The sequence below is a fragment of the Nicotiana tomentosiformis genome, chromosome 12, assembly GCF_000390325.3.
Source record: "Nicotiana tomentosiformis chromosome 12, ASM39032v3, whole genome shotgun sequence".
Taxonomy (NCBI): domain Eukaryota; kingdom Viridiplantae; phylum Streptophyta; class Magnoliopsida; order Solanales; family Solanaceae; genus Nicotiana; species Nicotiana tomentosiformis.
In genome coordinates, this window is record NC_090823.1 from 89583275 (window position 1) to 89603644 (window position 20370).

General features: G+C 37.5%; 1 protein-coding gene and 1 long non-coding RNA gene across 2 annotated transcripts; both read left to right on the forward strand.

The window, feature by feature from the left end:
• The first annotated feature begins 2741 nt into the window (after positions 1 to 2741).
• LOC108947775 (uncharacterized) lies at positions 2742 to 4032 on the forward strand. The gene is made up of 2 exons (XR_001972319.3): positions 2742 to 2944; positions 3784 to 4032. It is a non-coding gene; the product is annotated as an uncharacterized lncRNA (long non-coding RNA).
• A 15561-nt stretch (positions 4033 to 19593) lies between these two features.
• LOC138903009 (uncharacterized) lies at positions 19594 to 19947 on the forward strand. The gene has a single exon (XM_070190918.1). The coding sequence runs from the start codon at positions 19594 to 19596 to the stop codon at positions 19945 to 19947; it is 354 nt and encodes a 117-aa protein (XP_070047019.1).
• Positions 19948 to 20370: the final 423 nt, after the last annotated feature.

Below are 20370 nucleotides of genomic sequence, written 5' to 3' on the forward strand. Positions count from 1 at the left end.
TAATTACTACCACCCGGATCTAGAGTCACAATTCACGAGCATTCTAGAATTTACTACAAGTAATAGTCTGAAAGAAATACAATTGTCTGAATGAAAGAAACAGTAAAACAGAAAAGATAGACGGGGACTTCAAGGTCTGTGAATACTGACAGATCTACCTTGAGTCTCCGGACAGTGGACCAATAGCAAAATCTCGATCAACCTGAGCTGATATCAAAATATGCATAGAAAGTGCAGAGTGCAGTATCAGTACAACTGACCCCATGTACTGGTAAGTGTCGAGCCTAACCTCGATGAAGTATTGACGAGGCTAAGGCAAGGCATCTACAAATCAACTTGTACAATTTAACAGTGTATATACAAATAACAGAAATGAAGAACTAAACAGGAAATGTCGGGAGGGGAACATACTGAGGGGAATGCAAGATAAAGAACTACAACAGAATGATCACCGGAGCAGTCAATATACCATGAATCAACAGGAATAATGAATACAGTAAGAAAAAAATACACGGCATCACCCTTCGTGCCTTTACTCTCAATCTCACCATAAAATTAATAGAAACGGCACGGCATCACCCTTCGTGCATTAACTTTCATATCATGGCACGACATCACCCTTCGTGCATTAACACTCACAATATGGCAAGGCATCACCCTTTGTGCATTAACACTCGCAATATGGCACGTCATCACCCTTCGCGCATTAACACTCGCAATATGGCACGGCATCACCCTTCGTGCATTAACACTCACAATATGGTACGTCATCACCCTTCGTGCATTAACACTCTCCCTTACCATAATGCAATGCATAAATAACAACAGGGAGATAGAATAACAAGTACAAACCTTACTTCAACATTTGGTTCCATAATATCAATCTCAACTTTGAAATAAAAACTCAATTATCACCAGAAAATCCGTAAACATGATAAGAACAATAAATTGAACAACACTAGTATAACGCGTAGCAATTAGGCATAGGAATGAGACAATATAAGAAAAATAAAGAAACATGAAAAACAGGTAAATTGGCAGCATATAAGTACTCGTCACCTCACATATACGCCGCTCACATGAATTTCACTTAGCAAGTAATCTAAGGTTCCTAATTTCCTCAAGTCAGGGTTAGACACAACACTTACCTCGCTCTGAAGGCCACTTAGTTCTCAATCACAACTTTTCCTTTGGAATTCACCTCCAAACCACTCGTATCTATTCAAAAATGACTCAATAATATCAAATATTGCTAAAGGAATCAATTATATTGCATAAGTTAAATTTCCCAAATTTTCTTCCAAAAAGTCAAAAAATTGACCCCGGGCCCACTTGGTCAAAACCCGAGGTTCGGACCAAAATCCATTTACCCATTCATCCCTGAGCCCGAATATATAATTGATTTTGGAATTCGACCTCAAATTGAGGTCTAAATCCCCAAATTCCTGAAATTCCTAGTTTCTACCTTAACCCCTAATTCTACCATGAAAACTCTAGATTTTAGGTTGAAAATTCAAGAAATGTAATGGGTAATTGAAAGAAAATGGTTTAGAATCACTTACCAACACTTTGAGGAAGAAATGACTCTTGAAAAATTGCCTCACACCGTTTGGTTTTTTGAGAAAAATAAATTTTTGGCTAAATCCCGTGTTTGGATTCTGTTAAGTGCTGGGCGACAGTGTTCATCGCGTTCGCGAGAGCACTGTCGCATTCGCGAAGAGTATAGGCTGCCAAGCCTTTGCGTTCGCGAGAGAGTGCTCGCGTTCGCGCAGGCTACCCTTCCCTGGTCTTCGCGTTCGCGAGACAATGTTCGCATTCGCGATGAAGAAAAGGCTGACTCCCCATCCCCAGTGCCTAACACTACGCGTTCGCGATGGGATTGTCGCATTCGCGAAGGGTAACGCCCCCATCGCTTCGCGTTCACGACCAAGCCTTCGCATTCGCGAAAAAGAAATCCCTGCCTCATCAGTTTACTCTTCGCATTCGCGAACGCGAAGAAGGACATGCCAGAACCCAGACTCTGCAGAAAAAAAATCAGATTTTCAAAGTCCAAAACATCCTGTGGCCTATCCGAAACTCACTCGAGCCCTCGAGTCTCCAAACCGAACATGCACACAAGTCTAAAAATATCATACGAACTTGCTCGCGTGATCAACTCGCCAAAATAACACCTAGAACTACGAATTTAGCACCAAATCAAATGAAATTCTCAAGAACACTTCAAAATTCATATCTTCTCAACTGGACGTCCGAATCACGTCAAATTAACTCCGTTTCTCACCAAATTTCACAGACAAGTCTTAAATATCATAATGAACCTGTACCGGACTCCGGAACCAAAATACGGACCCGATACTAACAATGCCAAATATCAATCAATTCTTAAAAACAAATAATTTCTAGACTTTTAATTTTCATCAAAAATTCATAACTCAAGTTAGGGACCTCCGAATTCAATTTCATGCATACTCCCAGGTCCCATAATTTGATATAGACCTATCAGGACCATCAAAACACGGATCTGGGCCAGTTTACCAAAAATATTGATCGAAATCAACTAAAATTAACTTTTAAGGCAAAAATTCTTATTTTTATTAGTTTTCAACATAAAAGCTTTCCGGAAACCTGCTCGGACTGTGCACGTAAATCGAGAAGGGTAAAAATAAGATTTTTTTAAGGTTTAAGAGCGCAGATTCGAGTTCTAAAACATAAGATGACCTTTTGGGTCATTACATAAAATATGTGCCAACAGATGCAAGCGGAAATGGATAGAAAATTGCAAGAAGAATGTGAACAAATGGATGTTGATTTGGAAAAAAAATTAGAAGAACAAGTGGCTTCTGAGTTGCAAAGGAAACTAGAAGAGGAGCGCGCACACATGAATATACAATTTGACAAAATGATCCAAGTGAAGGTGGCTGCGATGATGATAAGAATGCAACAGGTAAACATGTATTTTTGGGTGTTTGGATATTTACAGTGAAATAATATGGACTTTATTCTCTCTGTTCACTTTAATGCTAAGCATCTGATGCCTTTCTCCCTCATAGTTTTGGCAATCTGGAAGTATTGTCCATTTGGCCCTCTCCCTGTTTTGGTTTGTTGTTGTTATGATGCATCGAGTTGGATTTATCGAAGTGTGGTGCCGTTATTATTATCTACTTATTTGCATAAAGACCTCTAGATTATCGATTGCAAGCAGAATATGGTAGCAGTTCAATTTCCATATATGGATATGAGTGGCCAATAATATTTTCGAAGTTCATAGAAGTCAAATTCTTTAGTTGTTTATGGAAGACAAGATGGGGAATGAACTTGAAATTATGTAATAGAGATTTTAATTTCCTTGCTAGGATTTTATCCAAGGTACTATAAGTTTCTAGCATTCTGAGTATTTTCTTCATGAGGTGCATAGAAGATTTATCAATTTTATCTTGTTGCTTCTTCCATACAAGTATAAGGTTGTAGATGATGTGCTATGTACCCATTAGTTTCTCCGAGTCTAAGGGATTCCAATAAACTAAGACAACATAATTTTCTTCTTTAAATACTTTCAAATGTCTAGTCCTTACTTTTTATTTTAATATCGATGTTGCTACTAATGAGAAAATGCAGTCAATCGTTTCTTCCATTTGTTCATTAATAATGAGAAACTGCAAATGAACCTTGAACTATATTATGTCAAGTGAGGATCCGACCTCCCCTCTAGTACTTGACATAGAATTTGCTTTCCTTTTACATGTTGCATATACTGATAATGTGTGCCTTTATTTTTCTTAATAGCAAGGATGAAATATTCAACAATGGGGAAATGAAGTTGCTCAAGAAAATATTTTGAAGATGTTGGAGTACTTTGAAGATATTGGACTAGTTTGCCGACTGTTCTTTTTTGTATATGGTAGAAGTCATTGGCGTATGTGAAGACTGCTTATGTTTTTTGCTGTTTGTACGCACAATGATAATGTATTGACTACTTTATGTTGCGTTGACATTTTAGCAATGAAAAATTTCTATTGTTCAAATTTCACAATATTAATGGGTTGTATTATTGTTCTGGCATTTAATATAAATATATGAAAATATTGTGTATTATTTTTAGTTAATAAACTGCTTTTCTAGCGATTAAATTTTCAAAGAAGCTTATCTGTGGCGACCTTTTGCTGACACAAAAATATTTTTCGGTGGCGATTCTTAGCTGCCATCAAAACCCAATAGCATTAGTAGTGATGGAAATTGACACAAAAGGTGAAGTTTTTTTGTGACGACTAATATTGCCACTAATAATTTTTTGTGGCGACTAGAGTTGCCACTAAATACCTATAATGGCAACCTTAGTCGCCACCAAATGTAACATTCAGTGGCGATTATTTCTCAAAGTAATTTTTAGGGAGATCTTACTACACCATTTGTGGCAACATTCTAAAAAATGATCTTTAGTGGTGACTATTTTGTGGTCGCCACGGATAAGTATCAACCACTTAGTATACTCAACGATCATAGAGTCGCCGCTAAAGATCTTTGTGGCGACGTTTTGGCTTTTTGTGGCGACTGTCTTCGCCACTAATAAGCTCATTTCTTGTTGTGAGAAACTCTTCGTGTTTGTTTCACAAATTCAGTTACTGGTGGTAAGGTGCCCATGGAATATGCCAAGAGTGGTGTGTTGAACGAGAAAGTAAGGAAAAAATCTCAGAGTTCGTCCTCACAAGTAAATATCTTGGTTACAGAAGACCAGTGGAGAGATAGAACAAGAGGTTCGAGGAATATAGGTAAATGCAGAAGTAAGTCAATATTCAAATACCATAATATTGCATGGAACCACTGTGCCAAGAAATGACATATCAAAAGGTTCTGCCATAAGTTGAAGCAAGACATTAGAGAAGGAAAGAAAGTTGAAAATAATGAGAACAATGTTGCTGCTATTATTCGAGATGACCTTCTTTTTGCTTATGATGAAAACGTCATTAATTTGGTATCCCATGAGACGAGCTGGAAAGTAGATTCTGGAGCTACCTCATATGTCACACCAAAAAAAGATTTTTTCTCATCTTATACTCCTGATAACTCTAGAGTGTTAAAGATGGGCAGTGCTAGTGAAGTTAAGGTGTTCGGTGTTGGCACTATTTGTTTGAAAACTAATAATGGTTCAACGTTAGTTCTTCAAAATGTCAAACATGCTCCAGACCTTCCTTTCAATTTGATCTCTGCATGACGATTAGACGATAAAGGTTACCATAATGCCCTCTTTAATGGCCAATGGAAGCTCACCAAGGGCTCATTAGTAGTGGCTCGAGGAGTCAAGTCTTCTCATTTATATGTGACACATGGCTCTATTCTTAATGACTCCATATATCTGGTGGAAAGTGACATCTTATCAGAATTGTGGCACAAAAGATTGAGTCATATGAGCGAGAGGGGGATTACATATTTGGCTAAGAAAAGTTTGCTTTTTGGAGTAAAACAAGCAAACCTGAAAAGGTGTGTCCATTGTTTAGCTGGCTAACAAAAAGGGTTTCCTTTCATAGCCATCCCCCTTCAACAAAGATCGAATTATAGGAGCTAGTACACTCTAATCTGTGTGGTATTTTTAAAGTAAAGTCAAAAGGTGGTGCACTTTACTTTGTGACCTTCATTGATGATCATTCTCGCAAGCTCTGGGTATATTCTTTGAAATCTAAAGATCAAGCACTTTGTGTGTTTAAGGAATTTTAGGCCTTAGCTGAGAGAAAGGCAGGGAGGAAATTAAAATGCATTCGCATTGACAATGGTGGTAAATATTGTGGTCCCTTTGATAACTATTGCAAGGAACAAGGAATTCGTCATCAGAAAACTCCGCCCAAGACGTCTCAATTGAATGGTTTGGCAGAGATGATGAATAGAACTCTAGTTGAGAGAGTTCGATGTTTGCTTTCAGAGGATAAACTTTCAAATATATTTTGGACGGAAGCACTTAATACTATTACTTATGTTTTCAATTTGTCTCTTATTGTTGCTTTGGATGGTGATGTCCCAGAGAGTGTTTGTTTTGCCTAAGATGTTTCTTATGATCACCTGAGAGTTTTTATATGTAAAGCTTGTATGCATGTTCCTAAAGATGAAAAATCGAAATTGGATGTCAAAACTAAGCAATGCATCTTTATCGGTTATGGTCAGGATGAGTTTGAGTATTGTTTTTATGATCCAGTTGACAATAAACTTATTAGAAGTCGTGATGCAATATTTTTTGAAGACCAGAATATTGAAGATATTGACAAAGTTGAGAAGATAGATTCTCATAGTAATGAGAGCTTAGTTGATATTGATCTAGTTTTTATTGCTAAGGCACCTATTGAACATGAAGAAACCCAAGACAATAATGAAGATAGTGAACAAGATCAAAATGATCATCATGGTGTAGATGTTATGGATGCTCCAGTTGATAAAGTTATGGTTGATCAACAACCAATTCCTGCTCAGGTAACTACTACGAATGCTCCTGAAACTTTTTTTTAGAAGATCTACAAGAAGACACAAAAATTCATGTGCTATCCTCCTGATGAGTATGTAATTTTGACTGACATGGGAGAACCCGAGAATTATGATGAAGTCATGCAAGATACTCACAAAGATCATTAGATAGAATCCATGGAAGATGAGATGAAGTCACTCCATGGGAATGGCATATATAAGTTAGTGAAATAGCCGAAAGGAAAGAGAGCTTTATCTATCAAATGGATATTCAGAATAAAGCAAGATAACCATACCTATGCTACTAGGCACAAAGAGATGTTAGGTGTTAAAGGTTTTGGCCAGAAGAAAGGAGTTGATTTTGATAAAATTTTCTCCCGTGTTGCGAAGATATTTTTTTATTCGTGTGGTTCTAGGCTTATCCGCGAGTCTAGATTTAGAAGTTGAGCATATGGATGTAAAGACATGCTTTTCTTCATGGTTATTTAGATGAGGAGATTTATATGGAGCAGTCTGAGGACTTCATAGATAAGCATGTGTTTTGCAGAAAATTGGCAGGCATGAAGTCTGTCAATAGTTCTTCTACTTGAAGACATATTTGGTCACTTGGCTGGAGGGGGAGTTTGTTGGGCCCATGCCTATGTTGTTCAGCCAAAGGCCCAATGGCCTAATCCTATTCTCGTTTAGTTTCCATTCCTGTTCGGAACTGGATTCGATTTTTATTCCTATTTAGAGTTGGTTTTGGCTTTAAGAGAAATCACCACTCATTATCTATAAATAGGAATAAAAATCGAATTCAAATCCGAACAACAATAAAAACCAAAAGAGAATAGGATTAGGCCAATGGGCTTGACAACATGGGCATGGACCCAACACAAAAAACCTAATCGAAGAGCAATATAACCTAAATGAAGATGTCTCAAAGTGAAATCATTCTAGTATCTGCACAAAGAATTCAAGATGAAACCTAAAGTTTGGTGGAAAATCATTCTAGACCATCATCCTTAAATTAAATTCTCAATTAAGAGGACTCTTATTGTGTATGGATAAAAACTGCGGGAACAATGAAGAGAAGGTGCTCAAAATTGTAAAATGGTAGTCCAACAATATTGAATGTAATTTATCATAAGAACATATAAGACTAAAATAAAATGTTATTCTGAAACCAAAACTCAATCGTCAAATTTTGATTATCCAGAATGACGAGCAATACTCATGCATATTGTATCATTCTCCAACAATAAGACAAACCCACTAAAGCCGAGGGCATTTTCATATATACCTATTTTTGGGGTACCAATGAAGTTATACTCGTATTGTATAAAATTTTGCAAAATGTACCCGTTTAGATCTGAATTAGTTCAATCTCTTCAATGCAACTTTAGAAATCAAATCTGGAGTTCTTCTATCTTTCAAATACAACGTCAGCAATTCGAATCTTAAGTAGTTCAATCTATTGAATACAACTTTAGATTTCAAATCTTAAGTGTTGAAATATAAACTTGTTCTTTGAATTACAATAATTCAATACGCGATTCAATGCTCAAATCTACTCCAAATAAGCTCAAATTTGAAACATAACTTTCAAATATCATAAAGAACAAATTTCAATCATCAAATTGTCAAAACAACAACAAATTTAACAAACCCATTTTGTAACTAAGAAGAAGAAAAAGAAAACTCTAAGTACAAAGAAGAAGAAAACAACAATAAAGAAGAAGAGTAAACTTTATACTCATATTTGAAGTTATCCAAAATTTAGCTACTAATTAAACTCTCTTTAAAAAATGGGTACAAATTTGCTACATAAACTTTTTAACTACAGTCCCTGTCCAAGCCTCTTAGGACCGGCCCACCACTAAAGGGTTGTGGGCTGATTTGGTAATTAGGGGCATATCTATATAAGGGATTGGGGTACCGCTAGGGGTGGACATCGGCCGGTTCAATTCGGTTTTCATGAAATTAGATTCGATTTATTCGGTTTTCGATTTTATATTTGTTGCACCAATAACCGAACCAAAATTAGTTCGGTTATTTCGATTTTTACTAATTCGGTTCGGTCAATTTTCAGTTCGATTCGATCGGTTTGGATATATCAAAAAAAAAAATAAGAAAATGAAAACTAAAGAGTGGCTTAGCATTATATTTTTCACCAAAATAAAATCAAGAGCAAGTAAGCAACTAAGAAATTAGTTGCACTCAATCCTTAATTCCTTATGCATTATTTGCGTTCAGAAAATAAATTATTTACTCAATCCTTCGAATTATGTCTCTTTTACCTTCAAAAACTATACCTCACTAGATGTGCATAGTTCTTTTACAACTAAAATACAATATAAGTTTTTCCTAAAGATTCACCACTTAAACACTTAGCAACAAATGATGCACAAACATATAACTTTATATCCTCACTATAATCGGGATGTAAAATGCATTTCTAACTAATATTTTATTTTCATATAAAGTTATCCATATTAGCTATAACCACATAAAGAATATATGTGACTATCATTACCCCATCACCTTAAATTCCTATTTTCCAATAAAAAAAATCAATTTTTGACAATTAAATAATTGAATAAATGCTATTGAATCTGCAAAAGATATACTCTAACCATATACTCTAACCTACCGGCATTAGACGATAACAGGTGAATACTTTAGGTTTAAGTCTTAGTCGTATTTGAGAAATTTACTAGGTTTACCCATAACTTAAAGAATTAGAAGAGCCTAGAGCCAAAGACCAAGAACCCATATAAAAAACTTCGATTTTTCGGTTAATCAAAAAACCAAGGCACCAAAATCCAACAACAAACCGAACACCCAACTTTTTAAAAATGTAACCAAACACCGAACCGAACACCGAAAAAATTAAATCAAAAAAATCAAAATTATCGGTTCGATCGATTCGGCCGGTATTATGCCCATTTCTAGGTACCGCGCCATCCGGATGCTCAGGTAATATTCTTGATATATATATATATATATGCTAGTGTATAAAAATAGCTGTTGGCACCCCAAGCCATAAGTTGACTCTAGGTGCCATTGGTTAAAGTGACAAACTCCTAGCCACATTATACTAGATCTAGTCTCGCTAAAGTCCCAATTACTTTATTTATCCTAGTTTTCTTTTTCTACTCCTTTTCTTAGTTTTCTTTATTCTTTCATCTTGTATTCTCTTTTTATCTATCCAATATTATCTTTTCTTGATTTCAAATATATTTTAGAATAATGGCATCAATAATTATAATATTAATCTAGCTATACATAGGTTGAAGGGGTGTTTTTGCTAATTAAAAATGTTGTTCTTATTTTATGTTTTTAAATCACATTATTTAATAGAATTTGAATCGAGAAACTTAGATCGAATCGAAAAAAAAAAAATTATCCAGTTTCATGATTAAGCTACGTATGAATTTATGCACAATAAACCTTGTAAACATAACTAAATTAATTCAAAATGGATCGAGCTGAACCGAACTGAATTAACCTAAAACAAATTGAACCGACAAAATATACCCTCTAATTTATCTCTTTCACTAATGGTGAGTTTGCATTAAAGATAGTGGCGCTCGTAATCATCAAATCTTGGACCTGCCTCTGACTTAGTCCATAAGCCTCCCAAACCTGCCATCCTAAGGCCCCAAAGTATGAATATCAATTTTAAGACAAAGAAGAAAAGACGTTGAAGAAGAAACAGAAGAAGCAGCATGCGAAGAAGAATCATATATGAAGTTATCTAAATATTGGGTACTGTTAAACTTTTTACAAAAAAATAGATTAAATGGAGACGATCAAATAGGACGCCCCGTGAAATTTTTACCTTACCCCGTACCAAGTCCAGTACCGGCCTGGACCTAGCTATGCACTAGAATTGGTTTGCGAACTTCGACTTTGAGAATCCTTGAACTCATAAATGGGAATAATGCTCAACTATTATTCTCATTCCAACTTGAATTTTATGCATATTTTTTTAGAGTTGTGTTAGTTTTGTAAGAATTAATTGCATAGCAACTTCATTATAGGCTAGCTTGACTTGGCTTGGATAACCTCCTAAACTAGTAGCCTGGTCCTTTGTCAAGCTTATGACTATTCTCAGATTTATAAATATAGGCCCAATAGGGGCTCTTGCTTAACATAAATTCACCCGTGGGCTATGCTCTTTCCTTAAAAAATTGGGTAAAGATCAATTTTAGTATATTGCCGAAACTATTTACATTTGGTAGGTTCAAAAGTGTATAAAAATATATTTTTTTTGACTACTATTTTCAAAGCGGCTATACAGTGTCATTTTTCCTAAAAATTTAACCTAAAGATACAATTCAGTATTTGTATGATATTTATATATCAAACCATTGCGCTCAAGTGCCAGAGTATAAATATTTGAAGGATTTAAGTTATTACGTATATTAATAGTGTGATAAAAGTTTAACATTTTAGTGAAATTTAATTAATTATAGCATGTTATTATGTTATTTTAAGTTATCATATCAGGTTTGTTATGGAAACTTATTTATGCTGAGTTGTTCCATATGGGTGGACCATGAAATATTTGATTTTCTTATATAATTTTGGATAATTCTCATGCTAGTGTTTTTAAATTGAGTCATGTTGTGATGACCAAAAGATCATCTTTAAATTTAATAATTATTTTTATGTTCTAAGACCTCGAAAAGCACTATTCATCATTCATCGACTTGCGTGCATAGTCCGTATAATTTTCCGAAAAGTTTTTATATGAAAAATTAATTAAAATGTGAAATAGAGTTTTAAAACTCAATTAAGTTGACTTTGGTCAATATTTTTAGCAAACGGACCCGGTTCAGTGTTTTGACAGTTCCGATAGGTCTATCTCGTGATTTGGGACATGGGCGTATGCCCGAAATTTAATTTGGAGGTCCCTATCTCAAGTTATGACCATTTAATGGATACTAGAAATTTAAAGGCTAAAGATTTTCAAGTTTGACCACAGAGTTGACTTTTTGATATCGGGGTTGGAATCCGATTCCGAAAATTGGAATAGGTTCGTTATTTGAGGTCAATCGGACTTGATTTGATAGGTTTCGGGATCGAATGTAAAAGTTAAAAATTTTTAAGTTCCTTAAGCTTGAATTGTGGTATAATTTATGATTTTAGCGTTGTTTGATGTGATTTGAGGTTTCGACTAAGTTCATATGATGTTTTAGGACTTGGTGGTATATTTGGTTGAGGTCTTGGGGGCCTCGGGTGAGTTTCAGATGGTTAACGGGTTGTAATTTGGACGTGAAACTTTGCTGGAATTTTTCTAATGCACTGTGTGGTTTCCTTCTTCGCGTTCGCGATAGGGGTCTCGCGTTCGCGAAGAGGAACTGGAGGCAGGCGAAATTTACTCTTCGCGTTCGCAAAGAGGGGACCGCGTTCGCGAAGGGGTAAAGGGCAGTGTACATCGCGAACGCGTGGGAGCGTTCACGTTCGCGTAGACGGGCAAGGCCTGGCCGGGCACCAGGCGATAAGGCTTCGCATTCGCATAGGGGAGACCGCATTCGCGGAGGCGAAGTTTGGTAAGGCATCGCGTTAGCGAGACTGCCCTCGCATTCGTGAAGAAGAAATTGCTGGACAACAAAACTTAAGTTCTAGAAATGGAATTTCATCCCATTTTTCATTTTTCAAGATTTTGAGCTCGGGTAAGGTGAGTTTTGGGCGATTGTTACGGAAAAATATTGGGGTAAGTGTTCCTTATCCTATATTGATTATATTTCATGATTCTATACTCATTTACATCATGAATCCGTGAATTTATAGAAGGAAAATCAGATTTTTATAAAAACTTCCAAAAAATATAAAATGAAGATTTGAAAGCCAATCCGATGTCGGAATTCGATAATTTTTATATGGTTGAACTCGTATCGGAACGGGTGTTAGGATTTTGTGAGTTTTTTCGGGATTCGAGACGTGGGTCCCACTGTTGACTTTTAAAATAAATTTTGGATTTTAATCCGAAAAATTAGTAAATTCATATGGAATCAATTTCTACGATTTGTATTGAGTATATTGAATTGTTTATGACTAGATTTTAGGATTTCGGACACGAATTCGCGAGGCAAATGTTTATTGGAATCTTGAGTTGGTTGCAAATCGATGTAAGTGTCGTGGTTAACCTTGACTTGAGGGAATAGAACCCTTGAATTATTTGTTATGTGAATTTCATGTGTAACGATGTATATGTAAGGTTACGAGTACCTATACTTTATCAAATTAATTGTTTGCTTAATTATTTAAACATCTTAAATTATTTTAAGACACAAATTAATTGTTATAATAATTATTTCTCTCCTATTCCTTGTTAAATATCATTTCTTGAATTCCTGCAATAATTATTACATGTTTATTTGATTTATGTGTCTTAATTACTACTTGACATTTAGCATATTAAAAACTAAAATGATTATTTTCTCCCCGATTTCCACAATTAATTGTTACTTGTCATTGTTTGTTTCATAAATAAATTATAATTATTGTATGCCTTGATGCTTAATAGTCTCTCATTGAGCGTGATATTTATTGGAGTATGTTTATTACATTTAAGAGTTGTTAAAATATATGGGGGGATCGGGTTGCACGCCGCAACAGATTTATTTAAAGTTTATATTGGGGGATCGAGTTGCACACCGCAACAAATTTATTTAAAGTTTATATTGGGGGATCGGGTTGCATGCCGCAATAGATTTATTTAAAGTTTATATTGTTGGACCGGGTTGCACGCCGTTGTGATGACCCAAAAGGCCATCTTTAAATTTAATAATTAATTCTGTATTCTAAGACTTCGAAAAGTACTATTCATCATTCCTCGACTTGCGTGCATAGTCCGTAAAAATTTTCAGAAAGTTTTTATATGAAAAATTGATTAAAATGTGAAATAGAGCCTTAAAACTCAATTGAGTTGACTTTGGTCAATATTTTAAGCAAACAGACTCGGAATAGTATTTTAATAGTTTTGGTAGGTCCGTATCGTAATTTGGGACTTGGGCGTATGCCCGAAATTTAATTTGGAGGTCTCTAACTTAAATTATTGCCAGTTGACGAAAGCTAGAAGCCCAAAGGCTTAAAGATTTCAAAGTTTGACCACAAATTGATTTTTATTGACATCAGGGTCGGATTCGAGTTCTGAAAATTTTTATAGGTCTGTTAGGTCATTTATGACTTGTCTGTCGAATTTGGTGAGAAACAGAGTTGATTTGACGTGATTCGGATGATCGGTTGTGAAAATAGAAGTTTTAAAGTTTTCTTAAAATTATCATTTGATTTGGTATCCGATTCGTAATTCTAGGTGTTAAATTGGTGTTTTGATCGAGAGAGCGAGTTTGTATGAGGTGTTTGGACATATGTGCATGTTTGGTTTGGAGCCCCGAAGGCTCGGGTGAGTTTCGGATGGCCTATGGACCATTTGAACTTTGGAAAAAAAATCTGGTTTTTGAGCTTCTGCTGTCATCTGGTGCATGGTGCTTCTCGATCGCAAAGCCATTTCCGCGATCGCGAAGAGGAAATTTTGAGCCTTGAGTTTTACCCTTTGAGTTCGCGAAGATAGGCATGCGATCGTGGACGGTTAGCTCCCAGTGCACCGCGAACGCGTAGAAGGAATGAAGGCAGAAGCTGGGCACGCCATTTGTGCTACGCGATCGCAAAAATCAGTACGCGATCGCGTAAGGTTGAGAAAATATTCTCCGCGTTCGCATGACCATTTACGCGATCGCGTAGAGTTAAAATTTTGGACAACCAAAACATGATTCACGATCGCAAATAATTATCCGCAATCACGAAGAGTAAAATAGATAGGCAGAAATTGTTCTACGCGATCGCGAATGAATTCCTGCGATCGCGATGAGTAAAAATCTAGAAAAACAGAACTTAAGTTTTGGAAATGGGATTTCGTCCCATTTTCCACCGTTTTCGATTTTGAGCTCGGGTAAAAAGAATTTGGGGCGATTTTCACGGGGGAACATTGGGGTAAGTGTTCCTTATCCTATATTGATTATATTTCATGATTCCATACTCATTTATATCATTTATCCGTGAATTTATGGAAGAAAAATCAGATTTTTATAAAATCTTCCAAAAATATAAAATGAAGATTTGAAAGCCAATCCGATGTCGGAATTCGATAATTTTTGTATGGTTGAACTCGTATCGGAATGGGAGTTCGGATTTCGTGAGTTTTTTCGGGATTCAAGACGTAGGTCCCACTGTTGAGTTTTGAAATAAATTTCGGATTTTAATCCGAAAAAAAATCAGTAAATTCATATGGAATTAATTCCTACGATTTGTATTGAATATATTAAATTATTTATGACTAGATTTGAGGATTTCAGACACTAATTCGCGAGGCAAGGGTGTATTGGAAACTTGAATTTGGTTGTGAAGCGAGGTAAGTATCGTGGTTAACCTTAACTTGAGGGAATAGAACCCTTGAAATATTTGCTATGTGAATTTCATGTGCAACGATGTATAGGAAAGGTGACGAGTGCCTATACTTTATCAATTTAACTGTTTGTTTAATTATTTAAACATCTTAAATTTCTTTAAGACATGAATTAATTGTTATAAAAAAAATTTCTCTCCTATTCCTTGTCAAAATATTAATTCTTGAATTTCTGTAATAATTGTTACATGCTTATTTGATTTATGTGTCTTAATTGCTACTTGACATTTAGCATATTAAATATTATACTACCTATTTTCTCCCTGATTTCCACAATTAATTGTTACTTGTTATTGTTTGTTTCATAAATGAATCATAATTATTATATGCTTGTTGTCTTATAATTTCATATTAATTGTTGCATTTATTGGAGTAATTTATTTTAAAAGAATTGGTAAATGGATATATTGGAGGAACGAGTTGCATGCCGCAACGGAAATGAAAGTGAATATATTGGAGGAGCGGGTTGCACGCCGCAATAGAATTGAATATGAACATATTGGGGGATCGGGTTACACGCCGCAACAGAGTTATTTAAAGTTTATATTGGGGGATCGGGTTGCACGCCGCAACAGATATATTTAAAGTTTGTATTGTTGGAGCGGGTTGCACGCCGCAACGAAAATTTATTGAGGAATTATATTGTTGGGGCGGGTTGCACGCCGCAACGGAAGTTGATTGAAATAATAATTGGTTATGACTGTCGAGTTGACTTCAACTGTTAAATTTAGTTACCTGATTTATTTCTATTATTGTTGTTATTATTATTATTGCGTACATGTTAATGTAAGTGACATACCTTAGCCTCGTCACTACTTCGTCGATGTTAGGCTCTGCACTTACCACTATATGGGGTCGGTTATACTGATACTATACTATGCACTTCTTGTGCAGATTTCGGAGTTGGTCCCGACGGCAAACTGTAGATTTTCCCGGATACAGCTACCAGTGGAGACTTGAGGTATAACTGCACAACGTTCGCAGTTCTGAAGTCCCCTTCTATCTTATCTCAGCTGTGTATTATATTTCAAACAGCTTGAATTTTATTCAGACCTTTATTTGTATTATTTTAGAAGCTCGTGCACTTGTGACTCCAAATTCTGGGATGGTATTTAGATATTGCGTCTATTATGGATCATTCACTTTATTTCATATTTTATTTCTGCATTTATTTTCTTTGTTATTAATTAATTTAAAATTATGTTAAAATGGCTAATTATATTCTAATGTTGGCTTGCCTAGCAAGTGAAATGTTAGGCGCTGTCACGGTTTCGAAGGTGAGAATTTCGGGTCGTGACAGTTGGTATCAGAGCACTAGGTTACATTGGTCTCACGAGTCACGAGCAAACTTAGTAGAGTCTGAAGGATCGGTACGAAGACGTCTGTACTTATCTTTCAGAAGCTATGAAGTTTAGGAACAATGTCACTTCTTTCTTATCCTATCGTGTGATTTTATTCTATAATCGATAATTGAACCATTCTATTCTTAGTCTCTCGCAGATGGCGAGGACACATAATACATCTACCGACGGACAGGGACCAGAGCCCCCGATGGCAACTATGGCTAAGGGTAGAGGTCTAGGCCGAGGTCGTGCTAGAGGCCAAGGCAGAGGTAGAGCTCAGTCTAGAGATCGAGCAGCATCCTCTGTTGTAGAACCTCAGGTGGATCTTCAGGAGGAGGTTCTAGTATAGACTGTACCAGTTGGACCAATTTAGGTCCCGGAAGATCCAGTGCTTCAGGACGCTCTAGTACGTTTGGTGAGTCTTATGGAGGGCATGGCCCAGAATGGTACATTTTCAGTGGCACCAGCCGTCTCACGGGTTGGGGGAGGAGCAGCAAACTCCCACTACTCCCACTTCGGAGCAGATGGCTCCCCAGAATCAGGCTCCAGCAGCCCCGCCAGTTGGGGTAGTTAAGTCAGTTGTTGCGGCACAGGCCGGCGATAGGCCCGCTATGTCTTCTGAGGCCTTATTGAGACTGGATAAGTTTGCTAAGCTCTTTCTAGTTCACTTCAGTGGTACACCTTCTGAGGACCCACAGGATTATCTTGACCGCTGTCATGAGGTGCTGCGGAACATGGGTATAGTTGAAACTAATGGGGTCGATTTTGCTGTATTTTAGATGACGGGTTCTGCCAAGAGGTGGTGGAGAGATTATACATTGACCCGACTAGTTGGATTGCCTACATTGACCTGAGAATAGTTCTCACGACTATGTCTAGAGAAGTTCCTCCCTATCATATTGAGAGAGGATTACCGCAGGCAATTTGAGCGTCTACAGTAGGGCTATATGACTGTTACTCAGTATGAATCCCGTTTTGTGGATTTAGCCCGTCATGCTCTCCTTTTACTACCTACTGAGGGAGAGAGAGTGAGGAGGTTTATTGAGGGACTCACTCACCCTATCATGCTTCAGATGGCCAAGGAGGCCGGAAGTGAGATTTCCTTTCAGGCGGCTGCTAATGTCGCGAGGAGGATCGAGATGGTTCTTGCATAGGAGAGAGAGAAGAGGTCTGATAAGAGGCCTCGTCAGCTCGGTGGTTTCAGTGGTGCCTCGTCTGGAGGCATGGGTAATTTTAGTAGGGGTCATCCTCCCAAACCGTTTCATTCAACACTTCAGGCATCTCCCAGTGCTTCAGGGAGTCACGGTCCTATTATGCCTTACTCTGGGCATCTAGCATTTAGTGCACATTCAGCTCCTATCAGTGCACCACCACTCCAGAGTCACTACAGCGATTATCCAGCCCGTTCGGGGTCAGCTTCAGCTTCATCAGCCACGACATCAAGATGGGTGTTATGAGTGTGGGAACATTGGTCACATTAGGAGATATTTCCCTAGGTTGTCGAGTAACAGATATCGGCAGGATTCTCGTGCCATCACACCGGCACCGGTTGCTTCACTACTTGCTCAGCCAACTAGAGGTAGGGGTCAGGCAGCTAGAGGTGGAGGTCAGGCCGTTAGAGGTGGAGGCCAGCCAGTTAGAGGCCGTCCTAGAGACGCAGTTCTGAGTGGTGGGGCCTAGCCCCGATTTTATACTTTTCTAGCTAGGCCTGAGGCGAGTCATCTGACGCCGTGATCACAGGTATTATTCTAGTTTTCCATAGAGATGCTTCAGTTCTATTTGATCTAGGATCTACTTATTCCTGTGTGTCCTCCTATTTTGATTCGTATTTGGTTGTGCCTCGTGATTCTATGAGTGCTTCTGTGTGTGTATTTACACCGGTGGGAGACTCTGATGTAGTAGACCATGTCTATCGTTCGTGTGTGATAACTATTGGTAGTCTTAAGACTAGTGTGAATCTTTTACATCTTGATATGTTAGATTTTGATATCATCTTGGGTATGGATTGTCTGTTACCTTATCATGCTATATTGGATTGTCATGCCAAGACGGTGACCCTAGCCATGCCGGGGTTACCTCGGTTAGAGTGGAAAGGAACTCCTGGTCATTCTACCAGCAGAGTTATTTCTTATATGAAGGCTCGACATATGGTCGAGAAAGGGTGTCTAGCCTATTTGGCTTATATTCGCGATCCCATTGCGGATGCTCCTTTTATGGACTCAGTACAAGTTGTTCGTGAATTTCCAGAAGTATTCCCTGCAGATTTGCCGGGGATACCACCCGATAGAGATATTGATTTCTATATTGATTTAACTCTAGGCACTCAGCCCATTTCTATCCCACCATACCGTGGTCCCTCCAAAGTTGAAAGAATTGAAGGATCCGTTACAAGACTTGCTTGATCAGGGATTCATTAGACCTAGTGTCTCACCCTGGGGTGCACCAGTATTATTTGTAAATAAGAAAGATGGTTCAACGCGAATGTGTATATATTATCGGCAGTTGAACAAGGCAACTATCAAGAACAAGTATCCACTTCCAAGAATTGATGTCTTATTCGATCAGCTTCAGGGTGCCAAGGTGTTTGCAAAGATCGACTTGAGGTATGGTTACCATCAGTTGAAGATTAGGGCATTTGATGTCCCAAAGACAGCTTTTCGAACTCGGTATGGGCAGTACGAATTCCAAGTGATGTCATTTGTGTTGACAAATACCCCAGCATAATTTATGGATTTGATGAATCGAGTGTTCAAGCCATATTTGGATTCTTTTGTGGTTGTATTCATTGATGATATCTTTATTTAATCCAGCAGTCGAGAGGAGTATGCTGCAGACTTTGAAGAATAATCTATTATATGCTAAATTTTCAAAATGCGAGTTTTGGTTAAACTCAGTCGCCTTTTTTGGGAATATTGTATCGGCAGAAGGCATAAAGGTGGATCCTAAGAAGATTAAGGTTGTTCAGAATTGGCCTAGACCTACTTCAGTTACATACTGCTCTGACTACGGCGCTAGTATTGGTATTGCCCACAGGTTCATGATCTTATACGGTATATTGTGATGCATCTCACATTGGACTTGGTGTGGTATTAATGCAAGATGGCAGGGTAATTGCATACGCGTCGCGATAATTGAAAGTTCACGAGAAGAATTATCCTATTCATGACTTAGAATTGGCAGCCATTGTTCATGCGCTAAAGATTTGGAGGCATTACCTCTATGGTGTCTCGTGTGAGGTATATACTGATCATCGTAGCCTTCAGTATCTGTTCAAACAAAAAGATCTTAATTTGAGGTAGAGAGTTGGAGTTGTTGAAAGACTATGATATTACCATTTTGTATCACCCTAGAATGGCTAATGTGGTTGACGATACTTTGAGTAGAAAGGTCGTGAGAATGAGCAGCCTTGCTTATATTCCAGTTGGTGAGAGACCGTTAGCTGTAGATGTCCAGACTTTGGGTAATCAATTCGTGAGATTAGATGTTTCAGAACCTAGTCGGGTTCTAAATTGCACAGTCGCTCGGTCTTCTTTATATGAGCACATCAGAGAACGGCAGTATGATGATCCTCATTTACTTGTCCTTAAGGACACTGTGCGGCACGGTAATGCCAAACAAGTTGCTATGAGGGAAGATGGAGTTCTGCGAATACAGGGTCGTATTTGTGTGCCTAATGTGGATGGGCTTCGTGAATTAATTCTGTAAGGGGCCCACAGTTTCAGATATTCTATTTATCCAGGTGCTGCCAAAATGTATCAAGATTTGCAGCAACACTATTGGTGGAGGAGAATGAAGAAGGATATAGTTGCATATGTAGGTCGGTGTCTAAATTGTCAGCAAGTCAAGTATGAGCATCAGAGACCTAGTAGTTTGCTTCAGAAGTTAGAAATTCCTGGGTGGAAGTGAGAGCGTATCACTATGGATTTTGTTGTTGGGCTCCCACAGACTCAGAGAAAATTTGACCCAGTTTGGGTCATTGTGGACAGGTTGACCAAGTTAGCACATTTCATTCCAGTGGCAGTTACCTATTCTTCAGAGCGGTTAGCTGAACTTTACATTCGTGAGATTGTCCGCCTTCACGGTGTGCCCGTGTCTATTATTTCAGATCAAGGTACGTAATTTACCTCA

What these genes read in the sequence shown, in the direction of transcription:
- LOC138903009 (XM_070190918.1), top strand. Translation starts at nt 19,594, where the DNA reads ATGGCTAATGTGGTTGACGATACTTTGAGTAGAAAGGTCGTGAGAATG.